This window comes from Orcinus orca, chromosome 13 (assembly GCF_937001465.1).
Source record: "Orcinus orca chromosome 13, mOrcOrc1.1, whole genome shotgun sequence".
NCBI lineage: Eukaryota > Metazoa > Chordata > Mammalia > Artiodactyla > Delphinidae > Orcinus > Orcinus orca.
Window position 1 is genome coordinate 71359547 of NC_064571.1, and position 23136 is coordinate 71382682.

The window sequence follows — 23136 nt, forward strand, 5'->3', positions numbered from 1 at the left end:
TGTACCAAATTACCCTGGTTTTATGAATACAAGTCATTTTTATCTGAAGAGACCTAAGCAACTTTAAGTCAGGGTCTGCTACTTCACATTCATTTAAAAACCACAAACTGAGTACCTCCTATGGAGCAGGCACTGTTCTTATAACACTGGGTGCACAGCGAGCAAGATAAAGTACCCACCCTCAAGGAACTTACATTTTAGAGCAAACAACATACAAGGGGGTCATATGGTTTTAAGTGCTATGGAGAAAAATAAAGCAGGGAAGAATAAGAGAATGCAGGACAAGTCACACAGATGATCCCAACGAAACGCACCCTTGGCAGAATACGTGGTGTAGCCTGGCTCAGTGGACTTCCCTGACCACGCCCCCTCCACCAAATGAGAATTGATCACTTCTATATTTGTTCTCCCACTGTGCTCTATTACAGCATCTCTCTCAGTATTCTGCAGTTATTTGATATGTCAGTACTGCTTCCCAAACTCATGGCAAAAATGATGTCTTATTCCAGGGTTGGGAAATATTTCTTGTAAAGGGCCAAACAGTAAATATTTTAGGCACTGTGGGCCAAATGGCCTCTGTTACAACTACTCAACTATGTCTCTGCTGCAGGAAAGCAGCCACAGACACGTAAAGGAATGAGCATAGCTGTGTTCCAGTAAAACTTCACTTACAAAAACAGACAACAGGCGCTTCCCTGGTGGCGCAGTGGTTGAGAGTCCACCTGCCGATGCAGGGGACAAGGGTTCGTGCCCCGGTCCGGGAAGATCCCATGTGCCGCCGAGTGGCTGGGCCCATGGGCCATGGCTGCTGGGCCTGCGCGTCTGGAGCCTGTGCTCCGCAACGGGAGAGGCCACAACAGTGAGAGGCCCGCATAACGCAAAAAAAAAAAACCAAAAAAACAGACAACAGGCCAGATTTGGCGTACAAGTGGTAGTTTGCCAACTCCTATCTTATTCTTTGAATTCCCAGCAAACGACAATATTTTTCACAGAGAAACTCAAGAACGTATTTATCAAATTGAACAGGATATTAATAAACCCTAGTTAAAATGAATTAAGCACAGGAGAAAACATTCGGTGGCTATACTTGCTGACAGTTTCACCAGCCACTGACTATTTGCCAATTTCTTACCTAGAGTGTAGGCTACAAAGTTGAGGATGCCCACTACAATCCAGACCCAGTCAGGTACATGCTTGTGACCTGGTGCTGTAAAGGAAAGCAACTCAGATTTTAACACAGTCTAAGTACAACTGTTCTTACCATAGCCCATACTGCCAATGAGAAATGTTTCTATTTATTAAACAGAAGCTGAAGTACTTTACAATATATTTCGAATGCAGAACTAGGTAAATATTAGAATGTATCAGCAAACTCTGACAAAACGAAAGTAACTGCCCAACCCCTCATAAACAACAGGCATTTATTTTGAGCTTTAATCATAACTCAAGACTGACTATCTTCACTTGAAAATTACTTATGTGCCTAGAATGAAAAATAATGTTTTTGGAATTCAAAAAATGCTTGTGTTTAATCTCATCCTTGTTGTTTATGATTATACTACAAACATGTATTAAGCTTTCAACCTATACTCTCTCACTAAATTATTAATTAGCTGAACAAAAGACCTTTTGATTTGTGTCTAGGTAAATTACCTCAACTGGATGATTCTGGCAACAAAATCATTCTGAAATGTCTGGACCTCACTTTTCCCCCCCCTAAGATAAAACAAGTGAGATTCAGCTCTGGGTTCTAGTCCTGGCTCTGTGACCAATGAGCAGTGTGGCCCTGAATATACCATTTAACCTTCCTGTCTTCCACTTCCCAAATATACTGGGACTAGATGGTTAATCTGGCCCTTCAAGTTGTATGACTTGAAGAAATACATATATTTACGTATTTTTAGTTCTCTTAGTAACTAAGTAAATAGTCTTATTTAGTCAGAGAAAATACTATTTCTAGTTTCAAAGATAAACTTTTGAGGCTGTTCTGAGGATTAAAATACAATTTTAAAAAACCCCACAATATCAAAACCATGCTTAATGAAATTTAAGCATGGTAATGGTAATGATCTTGAATTACCATTCTATTACATATACAGAAGCTATGCCTCAAATTTTCAGTTGATAAAGTCAGGCATAGGCAGAGTTTCAATATTCATAATTCCTGTAATATCAAAAGTCATTAAGTGTTTGAAACTCCAAATTCTCCTACAAAAACAATGTTGTCAGTGATTGTTAATTTCTCTAGGTCAGTGCACAAACGTCTGCTGAACCCACAACACAGATGAATTATAGCAGCGGTCCCCAACCTTTTTGGCACCAGGGACCGGTTTCATGGAAGACAATCTTTCCATGGATGGGGGAGGGAGGGTGGTGCTGGTGTTTCAGGTGGTTAATGCGAGCGAGGGCGAGCGGCAGATGAAGCTTCGCTTGCCCGACCCTTGCTCACCTCCTGCCGTGCAGCCCGGTGGCTAACAGGCCGAGGACAGGTACCGGTCCGCGGCCCAGGGGTTGGGGACCCCGGAATTATAGTACTAAAACTCCTGACTACATCATTTATAAGTATTCTTATTGGAAAATATCTTCTAACTTAGAATACAAAAAATACTCATCTACCTCCATCTTTCTGTTCCTCTCAACTCCATCCACCAGCTGAGCAATAAGAATAAACTGTTTCCCACATATCCCCCCTCATCCCAGATGTGCTCCAGATTCTCTTGTCCAGCCGGGGCAGAAGCTGGGGTGTGGGAGGAAGTAAGATAGCAGTGGGTGTGAAGGAAGACGTTGGGAATAAGCTGAAAACTGCCTCCAAAGGTGCATTTTGCCTCCCGTCCTCAGTAAGGGCCCAGACTTCTGTCAATAAATATCTAAGGTCTAACAACCATTTTCAGAAGAAACTGGGAGTTATTAAAGGTACGTACAAGTGCTGAGCAGAGGAAAGAGAGACCACATTGCCTTTAGAAAAGGGGATTTTTATTCCATACCTAGAAAAGGGGAAGGGATATTTCTGGAACTGGTAGGTATGCTGGGCCTTGCTTATTCTCATTTTCAGGCAAAACTTCAGAGTCCTACTTTTCCATCTTCTTATAAATCCCATTACTCTTTATTTACAAAAACCTCATTGCTTTTTAGACAGCATATCTAAATTCAATAGCCAAATTGGTTTCTAGAACTTATTAGAAACATACATAACAGATTGTAAAAACACAACTTAGCCTTTACACCCAATTCTAACATTTTACAACCCTTCTAATATTCAAAACTTTTCAGAAATGCAAGCATCTTAATAGAATTAGAAAATAACCATATCTCATTTTTTGCTATTTAGACATTTAAGATTTTTTATTAAAGTAATAATCTTACCTGAAGCATAAAAGTCAGGATCAAAGTATGCCATAAGCAGAAAATTGAACACAACCAGCAGAAAGCCAGAAAAGGTTATCAGATTTGGAGCCAGCCAAGTAGGAAATACCTATTTGTTTCAAAATAATTACAGAATAATTAAAGTAGAGAAATCTCTCTGTCCACTACATACCACAACATGCAAATGTGTCAAAACAAAAACTATAAATTTGAAAGACCATATATACAGGAATTATATATATATATATCAAATTATAAACCGTAATCAGTTAATAGAAATAAATCTATTTTCTATATTTTAAATAATTCTATAATCAACAAACTTTTATAATCATAACATTATATTTATTTTAGAAAAATTTAAGAAGCATTTTATAAATATGATAGATCTAGAGTATAAGCTTATACTTCCATGATGAGATAAATCAAAAGGTATGTGACTAAAGGAAAGGAGGATGGGAGAGGCAGTTTCTCTAAACGTCTTACTGAACTGACAGTTGGTCTGTAATACTCCATAAAGTAGTTTAAAATATTTAAAACTTACTAAAACCTAAGTACATGCTTATTAATCATCTTACCTTCACTACAGTGTTCCAAAATGGATGCATGACATACAGAGAGAGCGGATTGGTATCCACAGCACTGTACTGTTAAGAAATGAAAAAAAATATTCAGAGTTAATCCTTGCATACCAGCAAGTATTTAGAACAATATTTCTCAAATGAAAATAATAGTACAGGGACTTCCCTGGTGGTGCAGTGGTTAAGAATCCGCCTGCCAATGCAGGCGACACGGGTTCGATCCCTGGTCCAGGAAGATCCCACATGCCGCGGAGCAACTAAGCCCATGCGCCACAACTACTGAGCCTGCGTTCTAGAACCCGTGCACGCCAACTACTGAAGCCTGCGCACCTAGAGCCTGTGCTCCACAACAAGAGAAGCCACCGCAGTGAGAAGCCTGCGTACCGCGACAAAGAGTAGCCCCCGCTCACTGCAACTAGAGAAAGCCCACGTGCAGCAAGGAAGACCCAACACAGCCAAAAATATATAAATTTTTTTAAAAAGAAAATAATAGTAAAAAAAAATTCTAGAGAATATATCTAGTTATACAATGTCCTCTTCTAAATAACAGAACTGGAGAAGCAGTATGAATGGGGCAAAGATGGCCAAGCACATCTTTGTATAATATTTATAATATTACAATGTTGCAGCAGAAAATTTTATATTGCTTTCAAGTGCTCACCTATTTGCAGGATAATGAGCACACTGTGTACATTCACACACTGACTTTCTCAACCTCCTTCATCCCTCTCAACTAACGGGAATCTAGCTGTTTTACCCTTGACACCATTACTAATGCACTTAATGGTACAACCTTGGGTAAGTTACTTAACCTCTCTGTTTTAGTTGCTTCACCTGTAAAATGAGGATCACAGCCTTTACCTCCAAGGATTGCCATAAGGATTAGATAAACTGATAACATATAGGAAGTGCTTAGAGCAGTACCTAGCCCACAGTTAGTGCTATATAAGCATTAGGTACCATTACTGTGTTTTGAGCACCAAAGGAATGACAGATCCCTTTACAGCTGGAAAATGGATTGCTTAAATAAGCAAAGGAAGAAAACAACAGGTTAGGGTGTTCAAATGTATTCCCCAACTGTTGAGCTATTTAGTAAAACTTCAAAGAAAATTTTAACAAAATATCTGTATGTAATTATGTAATACTTTAAGAGTCATGTTGATGACTTATTCATCAGAGACACAAACACACACACACAAACACATACACACTGGAGTGCCTGGCATGTAGGAAGCACCCACTAGGTGTGGGGAAGAAGGGATACAAAATAGGTAAGGGACAACTTAATTCTCACCCTCAGGAAGTGGGAATACTACCTAATTCAACAAGCTCTCATTTAAAAGATGTCATACTAGTCAAATGCCTGAAAAAAGTTTCAACTGTGCTTTGTATTTGTTTAGTACGAATATATTGGGTTGGCCAAAAAGTTCGTTCGGGTTTTTCCGTTAAGGCCAACCCAAAAAATAAGTAGTAAGCATCTGAGCAACTGATTTTTTAAAAAATCATAATTAAACATCAATATTTCTTCCTGAATGTTTTATGGATATGCAGGAAATATTTCTCATCAGTGTTTCAAGATTTAAAAGTGTGATGGAGCAAAAAAGTAAATAAATAGAAATAATTTAAAATACTACTAGCAAAGAGAGTTAGCTAGTAAGTCAAATGTTTACTCAACAGAATCCATGGCTGAGTGCCGCCATTTCTCCAACTCATTCTGATGAAATGCGATATCCTGGACAAAAGATCTGAGACAGACAGTGGAAAGAAAATGGTGAAGGAGAACACTGGCCAGAGAAGCTCTGCAGCTGCACCCAGACTCGCAGCTGGCTCCTCCTTAAGTGAGTATTACTGTTCTCGCTAAAATCAACTTCTACGTGCATGGTTCTCTATAGCCTGCAAAGCTTTTCCACATAACAGATACCATGACACCTGAACCTCTGTAGAATGAAGGAGTCCCCAGCTGATAGGACTGCCTGAATTTAAGTTTTCAGACCTGAGGCCATGCAACCAATATGAACCCTGAAAAGCTGCCAATGACAAGGCGGGAGGGCCACGGCCTCCTCCATTTCACCAAAGTCCGAACCCAGACCCACATGATGTAGCCAGCAGGTCAGATAAACTGGAAAACCACAAATTTCAAGTCCACCATCTACTGCAAAATACAAAAGTTGTAAGAAGTCCAAATCAGAAGAAAACAATTTGACATCACACGAATAGTTAATACGATGTACAAAGTACAAGGCTCTTAATTCCAATGTTTGCTGAATGACTCTCATTCACCAGCTTTCCATAATTTGAATTTACGTCTAAAAGGTCATTTACTCATGGTATTTTGATTTGAAAAGCTCTTTTTAAATTCTGAAGTTTTTTCTCTCTTTTAAATCTCTTTATTTCCGCTATTATAACATTTCACCTTTTTTTTTCTTTTTTTTTGGCTGTGTTGGGTCTTCGTTGCTGCACGCGGACTTTCTGTAGTTGCGGCAAGCTGGGGCTACTCTTTGTCACGGTGTGCGGGCTTCTCATTGCGGTGGCTTCTCTTGTTGCAAAGCACAGGCTCTAGGCGCGTGGGCTTCAGTAGTTGTGGCTTGCAGGCTCTAAAGCACAGGCTTAGTAGTTGTGGTGCATGGGCTTAGTTGCTCCACGGCATGTGGGACCTTCCTGGACCAGGGATCGAACCTGTGTCCCCTGCATTGGCAGGCGGATTCTTAACCCCTGCGCCACCAGGGAAGTCCCCAAATTCTGAAGTTTTAACTCTAAATTTCTATTTCAGGAGACCAGTAGAAGTATGAAAAGATTATAGAACTCAATACAAATAGGTCAGTCTCCCTAACTGCATTTTTTACCTTTAATAATAATAGCAGATAAGCTCAAGTATAACAAGGAAATCTAATATGAGATTACAAAAGGTAGCAAACAGTAAACCTAAAGAGCACTCTGTGCTCTAGCCTTACACACCTGAGTATTTTTCAAGGTCACATATCACTTGGTATAAACAAAGAAACTTGAAACTGTCTTGTGAATCAATAGGAGGAAAGAAGAATGAGTCACACCTTCCACATGCCTGAAAAAATAAGTAAAATTTTAAAGGAGCTAAACTAAATTTAGTTAATGCCTGTTAAATATATTATTTTCTATTGGAATGATGTTTTGGTATACACCAGAATATCTGAACAAGGTAATAATCCCCTGTTTAAGGCCTGCAGGACTTGCTTGATCTACAATCTGTTGGGCCAGACTAATCCAGTGCCCTGGAGAAAGGCTTGAGAACCACAACCTGAGTTTGAGAATCATTCCAAGGCAGAATCTCAGAACCACAAGAGTTCAGGAGATATCTAGTTCTCACGTGCCTGCCCCTCACCTATGTGAATAGGTAAAACAGTCATCTGGCCTCTTTATTTTTTTCTTTAATTTATTTTATTTATTTATTTTTGGCTGCGTTGGGTCTTCGTTGCTATGCGCGGGGCTTTCTCTAGTTGCGGCGAGTGGGGGCTACTCTTCGTTGTGGTGCACGGGCTTCTCATTGCGGTGGCTTCTCTTGTTGCGGAGCACAGGCTCTAGGCACGTGGGCTCAGTAGTTGTGGCACACGGGCTTCAGTAGTTGTGGCTCGCGGGCCCTAGAGCGCAGGCCAGCAGTTGTGGCGCATGGGCTTAGTTGCTCCACGCCATGTGGGATCTTCCCGGACCACGGCTCGAACCCATGTCGCCTGCATTGGCAGACGGATTCTTAACCACTGCGCCACCAGGGAAGTCCCTGGCCTCTTTATTTATTTTTTAATTTTTGGCTGCACTGCGCAGCATGCGGATCTTAGTTCCCCAACCAGGGATCAAACCAGTGTGCCCTGCAGTGGAAGCGTGGAATCCCAACCACTGGACCGCCAGGGAAGTCCCTGGCCTCTTTTTAAATGCCTCTGGTTACCAAAAAACTCATTACTTCTAGATATAGCCCAATCCAACGTTAAAACAACTTTTCTATATGCTAACAAAATCCTCCCCTCATCCCATATTTCCTATCATGTTTTCAATTTCCCTAACAAAGCCAAGCAGACAAGGGTCCAATATTTTCCAAACAATAATGCTTCAAACATTTGAAGATGGCTCTGCCTGTCACACCTAAACCTTCTCTTCACCTGGTTAAAAAATCTCATGTTCCTTTTGCTGTTACTCTCTTGCCAAAGTTTCACTCTCTTCATCATCTAGGTCTAATTCTCTAGACCAGAGGTTGGAAAGCTTTTTCTGGAAAATGCCAGAGAGCAAATATTTTAGGCTTTGCAGGCCAAATGGTCTCTGTAACAATACCCAAAACTGCCACTGAAGCAGAAAGAAGTCCCAGAAAATAAGAAAACAAAGAGGCATGCTGTGTTCCAATAAAACTTTATTCACAAAACAGGTGTCCGGGGGCTTCAGTTTGACAACCAGTGCTCCAGACAATACATTTTGTGGTTAAACCAAAACAAAAGTGTGACCCAGGGCAAAAGGAATATTTCAAGCAGTGCATGAGCACAAAGGAGAACATGACTATAAGGTCTTCTTCCTCAACAACTTATTTCTCTAACAGATGCTCAACACAGTATTAATTTCCTGAGGCAACAAAGTCATACTGCAGACTTACACACACCTTCACAGCCACCTTACCCCCTCAGGCCTTTCTTACACAGACTGCAAAGCCACCTTTCTCTGCGTTAATATGACGCTGACTGTTGGAAACTAAGTGTAAGACCCTATATTTACCATTTTAACATTTCATCTTGCTAGAGTCCACTCATCTTTCTATCTCCTCCGATCTCCTCAGGGTCAGACTCAGTTATCCAAGGTACCAGCTCTGCCCCCCAAACTCTCAGCAAGTAAAGCTGTCATGCTAGCAATGCCTTCACATAAGTCTCTGTAAAAATGCTGATCAAGGTAGAACTTCTAAACATTCCCCTCAAGACTGCTATTAATACATTTAGTCATTTTTATTTGGGTACAGAATTCCATACTGTCATCTATGGCAATTAGTCTATGTCACCCACGAGAAAAGATTTTCATAAAGTCTTAGTGAAATCCAGAATTATCTTAGATAATATTCTGTCAAATATTAGAAAGTTTCAACTTTCTACAACTTGTAACTACAACTTGTAACTTCAGTACAAGTCAGGAAATAAAGCAGAGTTCATTCTTCATTCATTCATTCAGTAAAGTCAACAAATAATTGTGACTGAGTGCCTATGATTGTGCCAGGCACTGTGCTAGGCCACCAGAAAGAGAATGGTGAACAAGACCAAAAAGTTTCCTATGTTCACCAAGTCCAGTCTAGGGTGAGACGGATGCTAAGCAAGAAAACAAGTCGTAATCACAAGATGTGATCAATACTGTGAAGGCAATAAACAAGGTGTTTGTATCAGAGGACCAGGGGGCTGGGAATGTGCCTAGTCAGGGTGCTCAGAGAAAGCTTTTCAGGGGAGGGGACACTTAAGCTGAGTCCTAGAAGATGAGAAGACAGGTAAAGCATGTATGAGACAGAACAGTGAGTCAAACAAGGTAGACCCTAGAGAACACGCTGCTGGAGATTCCATTTATATGAAGTTCAAAATCAGACAAAATTAATTTATGGCAAAAAGAGGTCATAATAGCAGTCTGGTGAGAGGGACTAAATGGGGGCCCTCCGAGATGCTAAAAATAATTCTTTATCATGGTGGTGGTTACATACATATACAAAATTCATCAAATTGTGTACTTAAGATCTGTGCGTTTGTATATAACTTATACCTTAAAAAGGAGAAAGAAAATAAAGAATATATGTGTGGCAGTGTGCGCGTGTGTGGGTGTGGTGTGTGTGTGGTTTATAGGTGTTGGGAGGGGGGCGTGCATGCCAAGATGCCTTCTAAGCAGAGAACAAAATGTGGAAGGACCACAAAGTGGAGGGAGGCCAATGGAGCCACAGCGTAGTATGTGAGCGAGGAAGAGTGGTATGAAATGACACTGGAGACATGGGCAGACACCACCCAAAGGTCCACAGTGAGTTTTATTTTATCATAAGCCCAGTGCATATCCTGATTTATGTTATTAAAGGATCCCACTGTTTACAGTGTAGAAAATGGACTGGAGGGGGGCAAAGGTGCAAAATAGTTATGAGACTGTTACAGTATACCAGGCAAGAGACGATTACGGGTTAGGCCAGGAGCAGTACAATGACTCTAAATTACTGCCAAAATATGCTATAAAGTGCCCGTTTTTGAGAAGGGCATTAGAAATGTGCCTCCTCTTAATTTAAGAAGGAAATTGGCTCTAACAAAAGGAAAACTATGGAAGCACTTTGTTGGACCTAAAAGTATTTCCCTTATACATGTACTTTAAATCCTTTCTATACACTGATAAGAAAACTGACTGAACTGACACACCCTTGCACTAAATACAGAGTTTTGGACAACTTATTAATTAGACTGAGGCTAGTATCCCATCTAATACTAATACAGATGGTAATACTCTAACATCTATAAACAGATGCAGGTTTCCCTTGCTTTGTCTTCTAATCAATATAAGGAGGATAAGTCTCCAACTATCAAATGATTTTTAATTCAAAGCCTGTCTTTACCCATTTGAAATATAAACTTTACACTTATGAAACATATTTTAGTTAACCACGGAAATCCATAAAGTATGGATTGAGTACAAGCTAATAATAGTTTATAAACAGCACTTATAGTTAATCACTTCAGATGTAAGCAAACTCAAAATGATGTTTCTGACTTTTTAAAATGATTCCCCAAATTCTTGAGTTCCAAATCATCCATGTTTTTAGGAATAAAAGGCAGGATAGTCACAAAGAACCAATTTTAGTTCACAACTGGGTTCACTGTATGAAGTTACTTATTGCTCATACCAACTTTGCAGACATAATGAAAGAAACACATTATCAACCTTTCTTAAGAACTCAGGAGAGAGAAAAGAAATGTCAACTCTCTTCTCTCCCCCTGCACAGTGAAGCTCAGTGTCTGGTGTGGTATTGGTATGGTATGGAGGTCAGTCCCTTGCTGACAGGTCTCATGACTCAATCATGTTTAGGCTTAAGTCTTTACAGGGGCAGGATCCATTGTGGCCAACATGTGCTCTACCACTCCTGGAGCAGAGTTCTTTAGCAATGGCATTCCAAGTCTCTGGGCCAGTCACTTAAGCAAAAAACATAAAACAAAAGATCCCAATTATTAAAAATTGTTATTTACGCAACAAATATCAAGGCAGTCAAAAGAGCTACCTTCACATACAACTGTGGGACTCACTGAGCACTGGTACTTAAAGAAACAGTTAAGAGAATGGAGAAAGCTTCCCGACCTGATCCTTTCTGCATCTGGCGCATAGTAGGAGTTCAGTAAACATATCTGAGTGTTTGCACATATGAATGAATACATGCATGAACTACTCTGCATGTTTACTTAAATGGCAGTATACAGTGACTCCCTCAGTGATGAGAGGAACGCTTTTCCCCCGGGAACTAGTCTACAGCAACTTTTCACTTCACAAGGGGAAGCTGCTCTTACTCTCCCCCTATTAATAACACCATGTCTACATGTGTATGTTTTATAGTTTGCAAAGTACAATTACCTTTGTTCTCTTATTTGATATTGTAAAATAGATAAGGTAGATTATTCCTCCCTATTTTACAGATGAAGAAACTATAAAATTCAGGGATTAACAGCTAATGCGCAGGAAGGTCTAAACTGTAAATCCTTTATGAATCATCTTGGAACATTTCTGCGAAATGGATCACTTTGCTTTAATCCAGATTACCCGCTCCTGGCTCAAGTACAATCATGAGCTACCCAGATCCACTGAAACTGTTATTAACACAGCATCCTCCAATTCTTCTGTCTTCCAATTTGTGGCGGACACACCCTAAGGTAATCCCCAGTGAGTCAAGCCCTTTTATAATCAATCCCCTCCTATTGATGGTTCAGTCGTTCCCCTGAGGGTGGAACCTGTAACTTGCTTCTAACAAAAAGAATATAGTGAAGGTGATCGATGTCACTGCCTTGATTGAGAGAACATTATAGGGCAAAGGTGATGAGATGTCCCTTCCATGATATAGTTCATTACCTAAGACTCCATCTTAACAGTTTGGAGAAGAGTCTCCCATTGACCTTGAAGAAGCAAACAGCAATGTTATGAACTGCCTATGGTGAAGGCCATGTGGCCAGAAAAGTGGGCAACTACTAGGAGCCGAGAGCCTCAGCCCTACAACTGGAAAGAACTGAATTCTGCCAACAACCACATGAGCCTGGATGAGGACCCCAAACTCCAGATGGAAGCACAGCCCAGCTGACACCTTCACTGCAGGCTGGCGAGACCTCAAGCAGAGGAGCCAGGTAACTGGTGCCCTGACTCACAGAAACTGTGAGACAATAAATGTGTGTTGTTTTATGCACCAAGTCTGTGGTAATTTGTTATCCAGCGATAGAAAACTAATATCCAATACTGAAAGCACTGCAACATCCTCTTTTCTAGTAAGAGATACCTTGAGGCTCCTATCCACAAAATCAAGACTACCTGATGCTTGAGGGTTAATATATGAACATTACGGTAATATAGCTTCTTACTCGTTTACATTCGTTTCTTGGTTTTATTAACTGCTCTTCAATATAATGGAATATTTCTCTGATGAGGTGCTTCTCAAAATGTAGTTGCCAAACTGAGTGCAAATTCTTGGGCCCTACCCTAAATACACAGAATCAGACAGCCTGGGGGTAGGGCCCAGCAATCTGTCTTGTAACAAACGCCCCAGGTGATTCTGAGGCACCCTCCAGTCTGAGGGCCACTGCTCTGGTGAAAACAAATGTGAATGACACTCCTGCAAACTCCTCAGCTGAAGGAAAAGCCACACCATCAGCTTAGTGGTCAACACCTAAACCTCCTGATGGCAACTTCAAATACTGCACTGCGAGCAAGAGACAAGGTATAATAAAATTCAGCAGGTACTCACTAAATGCAAGGCACTGTGCTAGTAATAATCTACCAAGAAAGAAAAACACCAAATCGAACTGAAAATGAAAAGGGGGGGGGCATTATATTAACCCTAAGACAGAAACTGAAAGTTTCTTAAAGTACTTTTTAATCAATACAGGACTTTAAGAACTACACCCACAGAGGACATGACTCAGTGGACAATGAGATCCCATTTCCGTGAATACTGTCATTTATATCTGCTAACGAATCAGAGGAGAGAAGGTGGTGAGAGACGACTGGAGAAGAACTAGAGCAGTAAGACAAGAACAAGCATGTCCTGATGACAAATGTTTGCTTGCTAGACTTAAACAACATATAATAAACTAACAAGAGATGAGAAGATAAGACAAAAGGAGGGGTCATTTAGTGAAGGGATTTGAAATCCTTGCTGAGGAATCTCGACATCAAACACATGATAAATATGTGGGAGGTACTGCAGATTCATAAATAGGAAAGTGGTATTTGAAAAAATTTACTTACTCTTCCTTTGCTGAAACATCCTTTCTCTTGGTATAACCTCCTCGGGTGTGAGTATGTGTGTATATGTTATATGACAGTTAAATGTTCACAAGCAGAGAAGCACAAATGTCAAGTTTTATTTTTTATTTACTTAACACTAACACAGCACTAAGTGCCAGGCACTTTACAAATATTAACTCATTCAATTTTGACAATTTTGATCCTATGAGGCAGGTACTACCCCATTTCACAGATGAGGAAACCTGGTTAGAGAGACTAAGTTATGCTCAAGATTGCAAAGCTAGGATGTGGGTTCTATTTAACTCATTATCAGTCCCAAAGCTAATTAGTTAATCAAAAGCCATTTACCGCAATTAGAGCAAATAGTGAATGAAATGTTCTTAATAGTCAACTAAATATAAGACTAGCAAATACAAGCCCACTTGTCCCTACGAATAATTTAAAACTGGGGGAAGAGAAAACAAAGTCAGTTCTTCCTTTTTCACTGTACATTTTCCCCATCTGTAAACATTAGACACAAACCCAATTAAGCACGGCACTGAAGGTCTTTATTCTAATGTTTATATCTTTTGCACAAAACACCCAGTAACTACAAAGCAGAGTTTATATGCCGTTCTTAGAACTGAGAGGCAACATAGCATGAAGAACATGGACTCCGGACGCAGAATGCCTGGGTTCAAATCTCAGCTGTGGGACCTTGAGCAAGTTACTTAAACATTGTGTCTCAGTAAAATGGGGTAAATAATAGTACCTCTACCTCACAAAGCACTTGTGAATATTAAATGAGACAATATATGTAAAGCACTTAAAGAACGCCTGGCATATAGTAAGTGCTATATAAATGTTTGACATCATTATCATTATCACTATTGGGTATTTACAATGACGTTGCTCTTGCCATTGCAACCTCCCCTCATTGAGCTCATTAGGCTCGGCCTGGTCCCTCACACACCTTCCACTTCCTTGTGCCTCTAATTTAGCATGATCCGCCCAGGCTCTGTGCCTTGGTTCCCATCAGACTCTGACTGAAACATCTTTCCCCTCTCTCCCTTACGCGCCAGGCAAATTCTTATTCAGCAGAGAAGTTCTTGACATTTAAGCATTACAGCAGTTACAAAAGCAAGCCATCAGCAGTGAACTGATATTTCAGAAAGTAGTTTAAGAACCAATTCGTTTCTTCCAAATAGCACCTAGAAATGGAGTAACCTTCTACCTAACAATCTCTCTCTCTCACTCTGCAGAAGTTTCCCATCCATTTTTCTCTCACTCCTTCTGAAAGATTCCTGTCTCTGCCAACTGAAAAAATAATTCTTTCTATGAGACATTTGTAAATCTATATCTAAGATGACTAAAATACATTTCAAGCCTTACTAATGTACTTACAAGTGAGAGAGGCCAGTTTCCCACATCTACTCAAGGAGACCAAGGCACAACTAAAGATAAGTTATGCTTGAGTTAACTGTAACATATCTAGCTAATGCCATAATTAACACATTATATTGTAGTCGGCCTGCAGTCATAACAAGTGAAAATCAAAAGATCAGGAATTTCTCATGTTTCCCCTGTGACTCTGGAGGAAAAGTGTTCTAGTCTTTGAAATCATTACAGAAACAGTCCTCTAATGGGGGACATTTCATCCACAAATGATATTTCTCTAGAACATGAAATTTTCTTTGTTTTAATTCCAAGTCCAAAAACCACACCTTCCAAGAGAAGTCTGCCCCATGGTCCTGTCCAAGAGAAGTGCCCTGTGCAAAAGATTACTGTTATTCTGCCAGATTCAGCATCACTCATCATTTAAATTATAACTTTGCTTCTGTTCTGTAAGGACCAATCTCGTACGAGTTAGGTTATGATGAGATATTAATAAAATACCTCCTCACTGAAACATCAAGAGGATTAACTCTTAGACTCAACGAATGCCGGGGGCCATTATTACCAAAGAGTTAACGCTTCACAAAACCCCTACCTCAGCGACTCCACCCCATCATCCTACCAGAACCTGAGTCACCCCAGACTCCTCCGCATCTTTTACCTTCACCCCTTCCAGCTAGTCAGTTACTGCGCTCTGTCAATTTAAAATCTTAAATCAAGCATCACAATCAAATGTACATAGGGGGAAAAAAAATGTACATAGGGATCAGGCAGGTAAACTGAACAAAGCAGACCTGCGTGGAGCACAGGGACTGGTAGGGAAATGGCACACTAGAAAGCAAATACCCTTTTTTTTTTTTAACATCTTTATTGGAGTATAATTGCTTTACAATGGTGTGTTAGTTTCTGCTTTATAACAAAGTGAATCAGCTATACGTATACATATATCCCCATATGTCCTCCCTCTTCCGTCTCCCTCCCACTCTCCCTATCCCACCCCTCTAGGTGGTCACAGACCACCGAGCTGATCTCCCTGTGCTATGTGGCTGCTTCCCACTAGCTATCTATTTTACGTTTGGTAGTGTATATATGTCCACGCCACTCTCTCACTTTGTCACAGCTTACCCTTCCCCCTCCCCATATCCTCAAGTCCATTCTCTAGTAGGTCTGTGTCTTTATTCCCATCTTACCCTTAGGTTCTTCATGACCTTTTATTTTTTTCCTTAGATTCCATATATATGTGTTAGCATACGGTATTTGTCTTTCTCTTTCTGACTTACTTCACTCTGTATGACAGATTCTAGGTCCATCCGCCTCACTACAAATAATTTCGTTTCTTTTTATGGCTGAGTAATATTCCATTGTACATATGTGCCACATCTTCTTTATCCATTCATCTGTCGATGGACACTTAGGTTGCTTCCATGTCCTGGCTATTGTAAATAGAGCTGCAATGAACATTTTGGTACATGACTCTTTTTGAATTATGGTTTTCTCAGGGTATATGCCCAGTAGTGGGATTGCTGGGTCGTATGGTAGTTCTATCTGTAGTTTTTTAAGGAACCTCCACACTGTTCTCCACAGTGGCTGTATCACAAATACCCTTTTTGAAGAGGGCAAGCACTATTCAGCTTCAGGAGATTCTTGTCAGGGCCTATGTTATCCACTATTTTAGTTTTTCAAGAGAATCCAGAAATCTGGGCTTTTATGGGAAAGATACTAATTTTTGAAACAAAGTAGGTGTGAGCCAAATTAAATATATCTGCTGGCCAAATTCAGTGGGCAGGTTAACCAGTTCTGACCTCCTTTAGATTCCCATCTCCCCTTCTATCCCCACTGCTTTGATTCAAGCCTTCCTCATTTCTGACCCAATTTTATCTGGGAGGATCCTAAAAGGTCTCCAGATCACACCTACCTCCCCTGCTCTCCATTCATTTTCTAGTTGCCAGGGTGAGCTTCCTAAAATTAAAATCTGATCCTGTTTAAAATTTGTAAGTGGCTCCCCAAACCTATAGCATTACCACGTACCTAAGAACCACCTGAGGTATGTGTCTAACATGAATATCACAGCAACCTACCCGATCTGAACCTCCCAAAATGGACCTAGAAATTGGCTAAACACTTTCCCCAGGTGATTCTAAAGCCAATAGTCCTTGGACCACAGAAACAATGATCTACAGGGTAAAATCCAGAAATCCTTTACATCAAATCATCCCCCTCTGAGGGGGCCCCGCCTCCCTCTCCAGTCTCTTCTCTGGACACTCCACCACTAAGTCCCAACACCTAACATCTTACGGTTCCCAGAAAATACTCTCAGGCCTCAACCCCTGTGCACTCACCCCACTGCTCTGCAGTGCTGGGATGCCTTTTCTCCCCTCTTCACCTGGTAAGAACTGGGGCCTGCCTACTCAGCTTCATCCTCTAGACTGAGCTCTGCCTTCCCCTCCATCCCCTCTCTGAAGCCTTTCTCAGCTTTAACCCTTACTCCCTGGAGCTGCTTCCTTCTCTCCCACAGCACCCAACACTTACCTAACTGTATTTATTAATTCTTTATATCTGTTTATTTCCTTGCCCATATGCCACCAAACTGAGTTCCTTGAAGTCAGGAATTCTAGCTTAGCTTAATTTTGCAGCCCCAGTGCCATGTCTGACCCAGAGCAGGCCCTGAATAAATGCTTACTGAATAAACAAAATCAAACTGCATGAACCAGTAAGGGTGCAGGCCAGATTCCAGTTCTTTAGCATTACCATCAAGATGTATGCAGCCTCTCCTTCCCACCTAAATTCACAATTATCACAATTCCTGTAATCAGGCTATTGTTGACAGTCAAGTTAATTAACTACCAGAATAGCAGAAACCAATTCATCGTAAAATTATATTCTTGAAACCAAACAAGATATTGCACAGAACACTTCCTCTCTGAAGCAAAATGATATGATACAATTTGAAACTAGCTGCTACACTATCAATTAAAACTAAGCCTTCCTTAGGTCAGATTAGGTATACCACAATAGAAGTTTCACCCTCAGATAAGTGGGGAAATCCTTCAACTAAAGATAGGGTACGAAGAGAGAAGGAATGATAAGCCTCATGAGAGTGAAATCCCTCAACATAACTGTCTGAAGGTACATTAATAAGCAACAGAGAACAATGGTGGTTAAACTTTCTACATCTTCACATTCAAAATACAAAAGTATCCTTCCGATTTCCAGGAGATGCACAGCTCCATTTTACCATACTTCCAAAATGGTTTTTATTCTTTTACACTTGCATTCCTTCAACAAATATTTGTCAAATGCCTACTCTGTTCATGTGCCAGACCTTGGTCACATGGAACAAGAGAGCTGTAGGATGTGCCCTCCCAGAGCTCATATCCTAACAGAGAGGGCAGACACTCAACTAATTATTCAACTGTTTGATAAGGCTGGGGTAACACAATGAAGAACACAAGTGTTTAGAGAGCATATAACACAGAATCCATCCCATGCTTTCTTCTATACTCAAAATCAATTGTCTTAACAGTTTCTTACTACAGAAACCTAATTACTACTCCATGTGTGCACTCCTTTCAGGAGTTATTCTGAATAACCGCCAGGTTTCCAACTGTAGCTCCTCAGATGTACCTCTAGGGAGGATAAAGAAATTAAACTGGTTCAAAAGTAATTTTTCCACCAGCTGCTTTTATAGTACCAATTTTTCTCTACAACTCTTTGTTTTAATACACAGGGTCACATCAGGGAATAAAAATCTCTTTCGAGTGTTTTGGGTCTTTACCCATTTATGGGATGATCTTCCTCAAAAGCTGTTTTAATGCGATCAGCATTTACAAAGCACTCACTGTCGAAGCCCACATAATGGGAATGGGTGATCTTCAGGAAGCAAAGGTCTCTAGGTGCAATTCATGTTCCAGTTAAACTGACCACACAGACTTTTTTCCTTTGGACCTTTGGATTCATATTTTTTTAATATGAACGCAGTACTGAGTAAAGAACCTTCTACTAGAAGAAGTTTAGGTTATAAATTTGTGCCACACACCCCCACCCCCAGTTTTTTAAAGGAAGCCTCATTATAACTAAAATAACATCAATAAACTACGTTTTAGTGAACATTGGATGCTGGCTAAATTGACCTTTGTTTTCCAAGATGATAGGAAATCTGCTCTCAGACACAGGAAGTGAGTCAGATAACAGAAGAGGGAAAAATAGGAATGGAAAAATCACACTAAAATTTTCTGTAAATTAGGACACCTATCTAGTCAGAAATACAAATCTAGGAAAGACAGCTTATAAAAAAAAAAAGAAGATTCCCTATTACAGACAATGCTGCAAATGAAACAGCTAGTCTATTGGCACCTACTAGAAAGCCAGATCCTAGTAAGGAAGAAAAAGTTTTATATTTATATAAAAAGTCAATATTTACAGTGCAGAAGAGGTAACAGAAAGGTGGCGGAGCTTAAGGGAAAACAAGAGGTATCTAGGTTAACAACCTTCTTTAGTGAAAGCCCTGCACTGGGTTAAATTTCGACTTAAAATGTTCAGACAAGTCAGCACCTCAGTTCAAACTGGTATGGTACCACATTGCTTGAAGGCAGAGGAACGCACTATGCGACCTTGTAAGGTCTCTTAACAGTTATCCCAATTCCAGTTTGACAAGATCCACTATGACTCTTCTCAGTCATTCATTCATTCCACAAATGTTTACTGGATGCCTATGCACAGAAGCACTGTGCTCAGGTCATGGCGATCCATAAGGCAAGTGTAACCACTTGGGTACTGCATTCTAATGGGGAAACACCTAAAGAACTAATTCCATAAAGGAGCAGAGGCTACTGTGAGAGCACACTCAAGGGGAATGAGATACTTAGGGAATGCTTCTCTGAGGAATACTTAAGATGTGAAGATGAACATAAATGGGCAGCTACATTCCTAGCAGACGTAACAACATTACTTGAAGATCTGAAAAAAAAGGGGACGAGGGAGATGGCTGCTAATGTTGGGAGGGGTAGACAGTGAGTGGCATGACATGAAGCTGATGACACAGACAGACAAGGGCCAGGTCATTCAGAGCCATGCAGATCATGTTCTGGATTTTTGGACTTCATTCCAAGAGCAAAGGGAAGACAATGGAGGATTTTAAGCAAAGGAGTGATGTGACCAGATGTACATTTTTTTAAAAGATCACTACGAAGCATAGAGAAAGAACTGGAAGGGCAAAAGTGGATGTGCGCAAGCAACCATATCAAGTAGTATTGGATTATAACCCAAAGTGTAAAATAAATATCCATGAATTCATACTGATATAAATAAATCATTGAATAAATATACATTGGGAAGAAAAGATAAATCTTCCACGCAGAAATCCAAATAAATTATGTCAACACTCTGCCCTCAAGGAGGTGCAGCATAACTCTCCACTCCTTAAGTGAGGGCTGCACATACTGACTTCTTTTCAAAGAGAAACCTGACAAAAACCACCTCAGCAAGGTGATCAAAATCAACATCAACAGTGATAAGTCATGCCGATGACATGATGACATGTACTCTTCTCACAATGAGAAAGGCACTTCAACCCTGTGGTCTTCCCCCCCAAACCCCATGACCCTTGTCTAATCATGAGAAAAACATCAGACAAATCCCAGTTGAGGGACATTCTACACAATACCTGACCAGAACTCCTCAAAACTGTCAAGGTTATCAAAAACAAGAAAAGTCTGAGAAATTGTCATAGCCAAGAGGAGCCTTGAGATGTGATGAGTAAATGTGATGTGGTACTCTGGATGAGATCCCAGAACAGAAAAAGAACATCAGGTGAAAACTAAGGAGATCTGAATAAAGTATGCGCCTACGTTAATAATAATGTGTAAATATCGGTTCATTAATTGTGACAAATGTACCATAAGATGTTAATAACAGGGAAAACCGGGTGTGGAGTATATGGGAACTATGTATGTATGATCTTCACAATTTTTCTGTAAATCTATTCTAAAATATTCTAGAACCATTCTAAAATTAAAAGATTAAAGTATATCTGGGGAGAGTGGTAATGGAACCATCTTCCTACTTTAGGCTAAAAATGACAGAACATACAGGACCTGGTGATTCACCGGCTGGTGGGTGGGGTAGAGGACTCAGTAGTGAAAGCGACTCAGGTAGCAAGGACGAAAGGTTACTGCCCAGATGTGGGGCTTGGGCAACTGACTGGACGGATAGTGGAGTCATTCACTGATAAGGGAGTCGTGGAGGAGAACCGTACGTGAAGGAAAGTGAACAATCAGCATTTACTGGAGGCCCATTATGTACTAGGCGCTTCTCCAATTCTCATAATCATTCTGCATCGTAGAGACTATTATTTGGCCCAAAGCCAAATAAAGAAATTAGATTCTGGTATCAGGTTCGGTATCAGGTTTATATGTACTCCAAAACCCGCGCTCTTTCCACTACACAGTTCCAGTTCCTGCCTGTGCACACGTACTTCACTGGCCGCCCAGGCGCCTCTTTGCTGGGAGTGGAAGCGAGCGCATCAGCAGTTTGGCCCCAGCAGTCACTCTCCCTCCCCGGGCCTCATCTGCCAAATGATTCTCTCCATCTCCGAAGTTGAACGCAAGAGAGCCGAGTAGAAACTTCTTCATTAAAATGAAGACAATTAAGACACCACCGAAGGGAACTGCATCACCTCTCAGGGGACTAAAAATAATAATAACGAAGTAAAGAAGCGAAGGGAATTCTCTCGCTCCACTCTCGTCGACCGGTCTCCTAAGGAAAAGGCAATCCCCCGGGAGGGTACCGAGTCGGAGCGGCGGGCCTAGGATGCTCCCACGCTCCCCGACCCCAAAGCCCCAGCACTCGGCAGGACCCACGGAGAAACTCCCTTCAGCCTGCCCGGAGCCACGCGGCACAAGGTGACACGGACCGCGCCGGCCCCTTAGGCGCCTAGGAGAGGCCGGGACCAGCAGGGAGAGTGGAGTCCGCGGGGCCCGCGCTACCTTGTATTTATCAAAGCCGGCCAGCTGCTCCGGGCTCACGTATTCGTAACCAGCCATGACGACGCGAACACTAGCGCCCACTCGGCAGCGACGCTCCACGACGAGATGGAGAAACACGAGCACCACACCAGCTGGGCAAGACTGGGAAGACCTGGGCTGGCAAAGGAGCTGGAAAAGCCGTGCTCCGCCCACCGCGCACGCGTAGCCACCCCAGCCACTTCCGCCGCCTGCCAGAGCGCAAGCGCAGCCCCCACTTCTCCCCGCCCACCGAGGGGGTGTAGCTACCAGGCTCACGCGGTTCCCCCTTCGCGCAGTCGCAGTCCAATCAGCGTAGATCGGGAGCCACTAAGTTCCGCCTTCTAGGCTTCCTCGTCGCTTTATTAGCTAGCGTCAAAATTGGTGAGTTGAGGTAAGGCAAGAGGGGAGGTGAAAGGTCAGTTTCCCAGGAGGCCTCGCTCTTCGTCTTTGGGGTGTGCTGGCGGTGATGTGGCATCTGTACCTGGGTAGAGCTTTGGGGTTACCTTTTTAGTCTTGGGGGGGTGGGGTAGGGTGATTGCGTGCGAATCAGTTCAGCAGTACCTCAGGAAAGAGGGCTTAGTTCCCCCAAGCCGTGAAGTAAAAGCAGACAAAGCGTCTGTGCCCAGCCCGCTTACAGCTCCTGGCACAGTGCGCTGCACGCAGTAGCTTAGTGAACGTAATTTGCTGTAGAGAAGCCAGTGAGAGGCTTTTTGCAGTCGGTAAAGGGGCGTGAAAGAGCTTTGGAGACAAACCCCTAGGGACAGCGTTGTTTGTGAACCTTGGACACACTCCGCTCTATTTATTGCTCTGTTCCAAATGAAGATTGCCATGTCTCCCGACCAGATAAAAACACTGATCCCTGAGTCTCTAGGGGTCCTTAAATGCGTTTGCAAGAAGTGCGTTTACATAACTGGAGACAATTACGGAAAGAACACTAGATCGATGGCTAGTGTGTATCAGACTAATAATAAAATTGAATAATGGTAATAGTTGCTACCATTTATTGATCGCCTTATAGGTGGGGAAATTTACATAGCTTATCACCAACCCCTGTAACAACACGGTGAGAAACGGAAGGCATTTTACCCACTTTGCAGATTAGGAAATCAAAATTCTGACTACCTAACCTGACCAGGATCACTTAATTACACAGCTCGGAAATGGTCAACCCAAACTTGGTCTCTGGTATGGAAAGCCACCACATAAGGGAGCCTCTCAATCTCTCTGGGACTCTGAAACAAGGGTAATTATTTTGAGATCTCTTATGTTCTTTGCATTCATTCATTCAACAAATACTAATTGACGACTCAATATATGTCAAGTATATTATTGTTTCTGCATATGTCTTACCTTCTAAACTT

The 23136-nt window shown here is 41.4% G+C and overlaps 1 protein-coding gene across 4 annotated transcripts in view; it reads right to left on the reverse strand.

Moving 5' to 3' along the window:
* SELENOI (selenoprotein I) overlaps nt 1-21943 on the reverse strand; it is a 44000-nt gene extending 22057 nt beyond the window's left edge. Inside the window, exons 1-4 of one of the 4 annotated variants that reach the window (XR_004482457.2) lie at nt 21758-21943; nt 3942-4010; nt 3364-3472; nt 1133-1207 (exon numbers count right to left, since the gene is read on the reverse strand). Coding sequence is in view for 3 of the 4 variants with exons in the window: in XM_004268109.4 (XP_004268157.3) it covers nt 1133-1207; nt 3364-3472; nt 3942-4010; nt 21758-21814 (310 nt within the window). In the remaining variant the exon portion in view is untranslated. The remainder of the gene's footprint in view (nt 1-1132; nt 1208-3363; nt 3473-3941; nt 4011-21757) is intronic. The other 3 variants (XM_004268109.4, XM_033425097.2, XM_033425098.2) reach the window with 3 other exon arrangements.
* Nucleotides 21944-23136: the final 1193 nt, after the last annotated feature.